This window comes from Bombina bombina, chromosome 11 (assembly GCF_027579735.1).
Source record: "Bombina bombina isolate aBomBom1 chromosome 11, aBomBom1.pri, whole genome shotgun sequence".
Classification (NCBI taxonomy): Eukaryota; Metazoa; Chordata; class Amphibia; order Anura; family Bombinatoridae; genus Bombina; species Bombina bombina.
In genome coordinates this window covers 173,005,038-173,013,217 of record NC_069509.1, presented here as the reverse complement: position 1 = coordinate 173,013,217, position 8,180 = coordinate 173,005,038, and the positions used below count along the sequence as shown (strand labels likewise).

Genomic DNA, 8,180 nt, shown 5'->3' with positions numbered 1-8,180 from the left:
AACTATTTGAATAGGAAAAACAAATGTTTTATGGGGTTAAATTGTATTTTTATCAACCTTGGAATGACCCACAGCCATGAACAAACAGTAAAATGAAAAGTACAGGACAAAAAACCCCCAACATGTTTTGGTGTTTACCTTTAATTCTAAACAAAAATGGAAATATATCAAAACTAGAAGATGAAATTCAGTTTTCTCAGAACCTCATGATCCTGAATATTTTAAAAAAAAAAGTTTTTTTTTTAATAAAAACAAATGGTAACTAAAATACAAAGAATGTTACTCAGGTAAAATTAATTTTAATCACTTTAGAAGTCAGCAGCTACAGATATCAGGACAATTGTAAATGTACACAGTAAAGTTTACCTTTAAACACAAAGACTCCATATACAAAACAGAGAAAAGTAATGTTTGTTTTTTTTTAAAAAGAAAAAGGTTGCAAGTTAAATGTAATATAAACAATACCGGTATTTCTGTAGTTAGAAAAACTCTTTTTGCTTTGCTGGAACTAGAATATTCTATTTATATATATTTTTTTATAGTCTGTAATATAAACATTCTTGCTAATGAGAAATTAGGCTTTTTTTATGCAAAGACACAGTAGGGTGCGCAGAAGTGACAGATAAACAATAACGGGAAATTAGCAATAAATTCATTGCACAGGTAAACATTACATTTATTTAATGTCACCGTGATGTATGTAGCGTGTAACAAAGGCGATATACAATACGTTTTCTTTTATCAGCACATAGGGCTCGATTTATCAAGCCCTTTTCCTCGCCTATAACTGCAGCTTCTCACAAGAGAACCTGCAGTCAGTATTTATCAAACAGCGGTTATCAGACCGCTGCTTCCCTACCTCAGACAAGACCGGGGAGATTGACAGCTTCTGCCCGCGCATGATTGGCTCTGTGCCAGTAGGGGGGTGGGATTGCACTCAAGCGCAAAATAGCCTTTGTGTGCAATGTTGAATTCCGCCAGCGGATTGCTGCCCGCCAGAGGCGAGCTGGGGCAGACAGGTGCAAATATGTACGCCCCTTGCTTGATAAATCTAGCACTTAGAAGTGTTGTTTTGCATATCCCAGGCCGTCCAGAGATACAACCCTTGAATATGTTCAACTGTTTACTGAAGCCAGGGATAAACAAACTCTTGCACGTGATCAAGCAAGCACAGTGTAGCATGTAGTATGGTCAGTTTCTCCTTATGATGCATGTTAAATAATGGTCTTCAGTATTCAATGAACATTTTAGCTCTTACATATTGGTGACTTGGAGCCCATTTCTCCACCAAGCAAAACTATTTTATTAGAGGAACAGTACTGTACGGCGAAGGAGGTAGTGACTGAAACCGCAGCCTTATTCCAATGTGTGTTTATGGCATGTTCAGTAGAACAGCACTGGTCTGTATGAAGTACTTTCTGGCATGAGCATAGAACCCCCTCCCCCATACACACACAAAAAAAAAAAGCCTAACAGCTTAGGCAATACAGCCTCTCACTGGCTGTATGTGACTGTTTAAAACAAAAGTATTCAGACTAGGGGCTGCAAAAATGTTATGATTTCATCTTTTGCATCATTGAAATTTCCTGCAAGGACTAGAAATGGTTCGTTAAAGGGACATAAAAGTTGGTATTCTCATTTAACAAGCTTTTAAAAGCAAACATTATGCTGTATGATTTCCCTTTAACATGGATTATTGGTAACACTTGACCTGCTTTTACCTTTATTTTTGCCTTTTGGAATAGCTGATTTTGCCTGTTGTAGCGACAATCTATACTACAAATTCTAATACTGTAGTTTTTGCTAAAGAAAGTTTATGTAAACAAGAGGCACCAGCATCAGGGAAACTTTGAATCCAATGAACTCTTATCAACTATTTACCCGAGTATGTTAAACCATATTTATCCACATTAAAAGTCCTCCTCTGTGCTCCCATTGGCCTCCAAATGTGCGTTCCAGGTATTTACTGTCATATCAGCTCTGGCACTAAAGATATTTTCACAGGAAGTATTTTTTTTTAAAAAAATGTACTCCAATTTTATAGGGAATTCTATATCCATTTAATCTATCATTTCTATGTATCTATAAGGCAATAGGCATCTTTTAGGTTACGAAAACTTATTTAAAATAAAATTGTTTTTCAGAGGTGCACAATACGCTAAAAAAAATACAAAATTTATTAAGGAGCCTTTTTTCTGTTGAAAACTGATGTTCCTGTGCTGAATAAACTAACTTTTTACGTGGGAGTGGTCAGATAGCGACAAGCAATACAATTAGGCACTTACTATTCGCGTCACTTTAAAATGAACCAGCTTTTACTTCAAACTCAAGATACAGCATGCAATTTTATACAACTTTCCAATTTACTTCGATTATCAAATTAGCTTTGTTCTCTTGGTATTCTTTGCTGAAGAGTAAACCTAGGTAGGCTGATAATAGCTCAGGAGCGTGCACATGTCTATTGCAAATACATCGAAAATTTAAAACATTGCAATAAATATTGTTGCAAACACTGCTGCCAGATGGCTAAAGATGTGTGGCACACTCCTGATCTCACCTACAATTACTCTTTAACAAAGGATAACAAGAGAAGTAAGCAAATTAGATAACAGAATTAAGTTGGGATGTTTTTTATAAATTTATGCTCTATCCAATCTATGTAAGATTCATTTTGACTTTACTGTAATGTGAAATCACAACACAAGACTTGCACAAAGTATGGTGAATGTGACTAAGTATATATTATCTGCACATTGTATAAAATATACTGAGCAGGAAAAAAAAAGGTCATTTGATGTTAGTGGTATACGACAGAATCGATTAAAAAAAATCTAATTTTCTGAACAAGAAACTAAGTGCAAGTGTTTTTAGAAATTGTATATGAAATGAATGTAACGTTCTGCATGAGAGGGCATATTTGTTTATATAAACAGTCTGTCTTTTATATGTTCACAGTGCTTGTTTCAAACTATAAAAAAAACACATTTTTTAGACAGCCTTAAACAGTGACATTCATGACACAAATACAGGAAACAACAGGTTAACGCCATTAATGGAAGAATAATATTGCACAACAGAAATAGTACAGATGGAATTTTTTTTTTTTCTGAAAAGGCACCGTTATTTGGAAGGTATCAACTTCCGTAGGTCACTATGGCACAGAGATTAACCCCCATGCAAATAATTTATTTCACGACCCAATACAAATATGCTATTTAATCAAATAGAAGGATTGTGCACTTAATGTAAAGTATATAAGAAATCTGAGACGTGTATGATATATATATATATATAAAGCAGAGTTTTCATTGATCCTCTTAACCAAAAGTGGCCCCACAGTTAGGGCATCGCCGTTGTCTTAATGCAAGACAGAACAGGATTCCGAGAGGGAACAAGAATATGGCACAGAATATGCCCAGGCACGTAAATGAGTCCTCCAATACGCCAACCCTGCAGGTAAAAACAAAAAAGACAAGTTAAAACTATTTTTGAAAAGAAAAGAAAAAAAAAATCACAATACAAAATCAAAACCAAAGACCATTTTTGGAGGTTTATTTCTAAGACAAAGGGGAAGAGGGGTGGCTCAAAAATCAACATCAATAGAGGTCATATAAGCATCTTTTTATTGTTTTCTTCATGTTTCTGTTTACTGTAGAGTTTGAATCAATAGGATAGAAAGAGACAGATAAGACCAAATATAAACAGACAGACAGATGGGCAAATAGTTTTTTAGGCTAAATACATAATTGCTGCTATGAAGCTAGTGCCCAATATGGACATTATATTTGTACAGAAACAGATCCTTTTGAGTGGATTCCTTGGAAAATGTATTGCTGTTCAAGACCCCTTTACAAACACCACTTGGGTCTCACAAGATTGCTCAGTGAGGGCCTGGGATAAGGGTCTTCAGATCCCTCCGTCATTTTGGAACTCTTAACAAAATTCTGGTCCTGTTGTCACTAAACAGTTCATTCAACTCCCAAACCCCTCATACTCTGGTCAAGAAATAAAGACAACCTCTAGCAGAGTTCAGCTAAGGGGACACAGTAATATGTCAAATGTTTAATTGTGTGCAGTAAATCAACTTTGTAATAGGGTTCGACAATCCACTGGCTCCTAAAATGTTGGGTTATTCCCCATATATCTATAAAGAAATATCACTGTCTGGCTCCTAAAATTATTTTGGGCTCCTACATTTTGAACACATTTGTTGACCCCCTTGCGATATACTTTCATTATTTATTTTGCCCCTTTTCTGGTAATTAAATCTGAAAATGGTGGAGTTTATGAGATCTAAAAGGTGCACACTGCAGACGTCACAAGCCTAACCCTGCTACGTAACTGTCCCTAACTGGCCTCAGCAAAGGTGACAAGCAAAACAATACAAGTTATGCTAACAAAATGGCAGTAACTTGCATTGTCTACTCCAGTAACAATTCTGGATCGGATTCTCTAAATAAAGCATGCAGTGGTGTACGTGGAGGGGGCATTGAAAAACAATTGCAGTAAACAACATGTAAATTTATTCAGAAAATGTTCACATTCGCTTGATATGTCAACTTATTATACAGAAACAGTCTTGAAATTACAAACTGTCTAATGTCCTTTTAAAGAGCCAATATAATGTGAAAAACAGAATTTATGCTTACCTGATAAATTACTTTCTCCAACGGTGTGTCCGGTCCACGGCGTCATCCTTACTTGTGGGATATTCTCTTCCCCAACAGGAAATGGCAAAGAGCCCAGCAAAGCTGGTCACATGATCCCTCCTAGGCTCCGCCTACCCCAGTCATTCGACCGACGTACAGGAGGAAATATGCATAGGAGAAACCATATGATACCGTGGTGACTGTAGTTAGAGAAAATAATTCATCAGACCTGATTAAAAAAACCAGGGCGGGCCGTGGACCGGACACACCGTTGGAGAAAGTAATTTATCAGGTAAGCATAAATTCTGTTTTCTCCAACATAGGTGTGTCTGGTCCACGGCGTCATCCTTACTTGTGGGAACCAATACCAAAGCTTTAGGACACAGATGAAGGGAGGGAGCAAATCAGGTCACCTAAATGGAAGGCACCACGGCTTGCAAAACCTTTCTCCCAAAAATAGCCTCTGAAGAAGCAAAAGTATCAAATTTGTAAAATTTGGCAAAAGTGTGCAGTGAAGACCAAGTCGCTGCCTTACATATCTGGTCAACAGAAGCCTCGTTCTTGAAGGCCCATGTGGAAGCCACAGCCCTAGTGGAGTGAGCTGTGATTCTTTCAGGAGGCTGCCGTCCGGCAGTCTCATAAGCCAAACGGATAATGCTTTTAAGCCAAAAGGAAAGAGAGGTAGAAGTTGATTTTTGACCTCTCCTTTTACCAGAATAAACAACAAACAAAGAAGAAGTTTGTCTGAAATCTTTAGTGGCCTCTAAATAGAATTTTAGAGCACGGACTACGTCCAAATTGTGTAACAAACGTTCCTTCTTTGAAACTGGATTCGGGCACAAAAAAGGTACAACTATCTCCTGGTTAATATTCTTGTTGGAAACAACTTTCGGAAGAAAACCAGGCTTAGTACGCAAAACCACCTTATCTGCATGGAACACCAGATAGGGCGGAGAACACTGCAGAGCAGATAACTCAGAAACTCTTCTAGCAGAAGAAATTGCAACCAAAAACAAAACTTTCCAAGATAATAACTTAATATCTACGGAATGTAAGGGTTCAAACGGAACCCCTTGAAGAACTGAAAGAACTAGATTAAGACTCCAGGGAGGAGTCAAGGGTCTGTAAACAGGCTTGATTCTAACCAGAGCCTGAACAAACGCTTGAACGTCTGGCACAGCTGCCAGCCTTTTGTGAAGTAAAACAGATAACGCAGAAATCTGTCCCTTCAGAGAACTTGCAGATAATCCCTTCTCCAAACCCTCTTGTAGAAAGGATAAAATCCTAGGAATTTTTATCTTGTTCCATGGGAATCCTTTAGATTCACACCAATAGATATATTTTTTCCATATCTTATGGTAAATTTTTCTAGTTACAGGCTTTCTAGCCTGAATCAGAGTATCTATTACAGAATCTGAAAACCCACGCTTTGATAAAATCAAGCGTTCAATCTCCAAGCCGTCAGTTGGAGAGAAACCAGATTCGGATGTTTGAATGGACCTTGAACAAGAAGGTCCTGTCTCAAAAGGTAGCTTCCATGGTGGAGCCGATGACATATTCACCAGGTCTGCATACCAAGTCCTGCGTGGCCACGCAGGAGCTATCAAGATCACCGAAGCCCTCTCCTGGTTGATCCTGGCTACCAGCCTGGGAATGAGAGGAAACGGTGGGAAAACATAAGCCAGGTTGAAGGTCCAAGGTGCTACTAGTGCATCTACTAGAGTCGCCTTGGGATCCCTGGATCTGGACCCGTAACAAGGAACCTTGAAGTTCTGACGAGACGCCATCAGATCCATGTCTGGAATGCCCCATAATTGAGTTATTTGGGCAAAGATTTCCGGGTGGAGTTCCCACTCCCCCGGATGGAATGTCTGACGACTCAAAAAATCCGCTTCCCAATTTTCCACTCCTGGGATGTGGATTGCAGACAAGTGGCAGGAGTGATCCTCCGCCCATTGAATTATCTTGGTCACTTCCTCCATCGCCAGGGAACTCCTTGTTCCCCCCTGATGGTTGATATATGCAACTGTCGTCATGTTGTCTGATTGAAACCTTATGAATTTGGCCTTTGCTAGATGAGGCCAAGCTTTGAGAGCATTTAAATATCGCTCTCAGTTCCAGAATGTTTATCGGGAGAAGAGATTCTTCCCGAAACCATAGACCCTGAGCTTTCAGGGGTTCCCAGACCGCGCCCCAGCCCACCAGACTGGCGTCGGTCGTGACAATGACCCACTCTGGTCTGCGGAAGCTCATTCCCTGTGACAGGTTGTCCAGGATTAGCCACCAACGGAGTGAATCTCTGGTCCTTTGATCTACTTGAATCATCGGAGACAAGTCTGTATAATCCCCATTCCACTGTCTGAGCATGCACAGTTGTAATGGTCTTAGATGAATTTGTGCAAAAGGAACTATGTCCATTGCTGCAACCATCAATCCTATTACTTCCATGCACTGCGCTATGGAAGGACGAAGAACAGAATGAAGTACTTGACAAGAGCTTAGAAGTTTTGATTTTCTGACCTCTGTCAGAAAAATCCTCATTTCTAAGGAGTCTATTATTGTTCCCAAGAAGGGAACTCTTGTTGACGGGGAAAGAGAACTTTTTTCTATGTTCACTTTCCATCCGTGAGATCTGAGAAAGGCTAGGACGATGTCCGTATGAGCCTTTGCTTTTGACAGAGACGACGCTTGAATCAGGATGTCGTCCAAGTACGGTACTACTGCAATGCCCCTTGGTCTTAGAACCGCTAGAAGGGACCCTAGTACCTTTGTGAAAATTCTCGGAGCAGTGGCTAATCCGAATGGAAGTGCCACAAACTGGTAATGCTTGTCCAGAAAAGCGAACCTTAGGAACTGATGATGTTCCTTGTGGATAGGAATATGGAGGTACGCATCCTTTAAATCCACCGTGGTCATAAATTGACCTTCCTGGATGTTAGGAAGGATCGTTCGAATGGTTTCCATTTTGAACGATGGAACCCTGAGAAATTTGTTTAGGATCTTGAGATCTAGAATTGGTCTGAATGTTCCCTCTTTTTTGGGAACTATGAACAGGTTGGAGTAAAACCCCATCCCTTGTTCTCTTATTGGAACTGGATGAATTACTCCCATCTTTAACAGGTCTTCTACACAATGTAAGAATGCCTGTCTTTTTATTTGGTTTGAAGATAATTGAGACCTGTGGAACCTTCCCCTTGGGGGGTAGTTCCTTGAATTCCAGGAGATAACCTTGAGAAACTATTTCTAGTGCCCAAGGATCCTGAACATCTCTTGCCCAGGCCTGAGCAAAGAGAGAAAGTCTGCCCCCCACCAGATCCGGTCCCGGATCGGGGGCCATCCCTTCATGCTGTTTTGGTAGCGGTGGCAGGCTTCTTGGCCTGCTTACCCTTGTTCCAGCCTTGCATCGGTCTCCAGGCTGGTTTGGGTTGAGAAGTATTACCCTCTTGCTTAGAGGATGTAGAAGTAGAGGCTGGTCCGTTTCTGCGAAAGGGACGAAAATTAGGCTTATTTCTAGCCTTAAAAGACCTATCC

General features: G+C 39.8%; 1 protein-coding gene across 2 annotated transcripts in view; it reads right to left on the bottom strand.

The window, feature by feature from the left end:
- Positions 1 to 283: 283 nt before the first annotated feature.
- The window catches only part of BRI3 (brain protein I3), a 40,604-nt gene continuing 32,707 nt past the window's right edge, over positions 284 to 8,180 (bottom strand). For both annotated transcript variants that reach the window (XM_053694771.1, XM_053694772.1), the window contains exon 4: positions 284 to 3,450. In XM_053694771.1, coding sequence (XP_053550746.1) covers positions 3,318 to 3,450 — 133 coding nt within the window. In that variant the 3' untranslated portion in view covers positions 284 to 3,317. The remainder of the gene's footprint in view (positions 3,451 to 8,180) is intronic.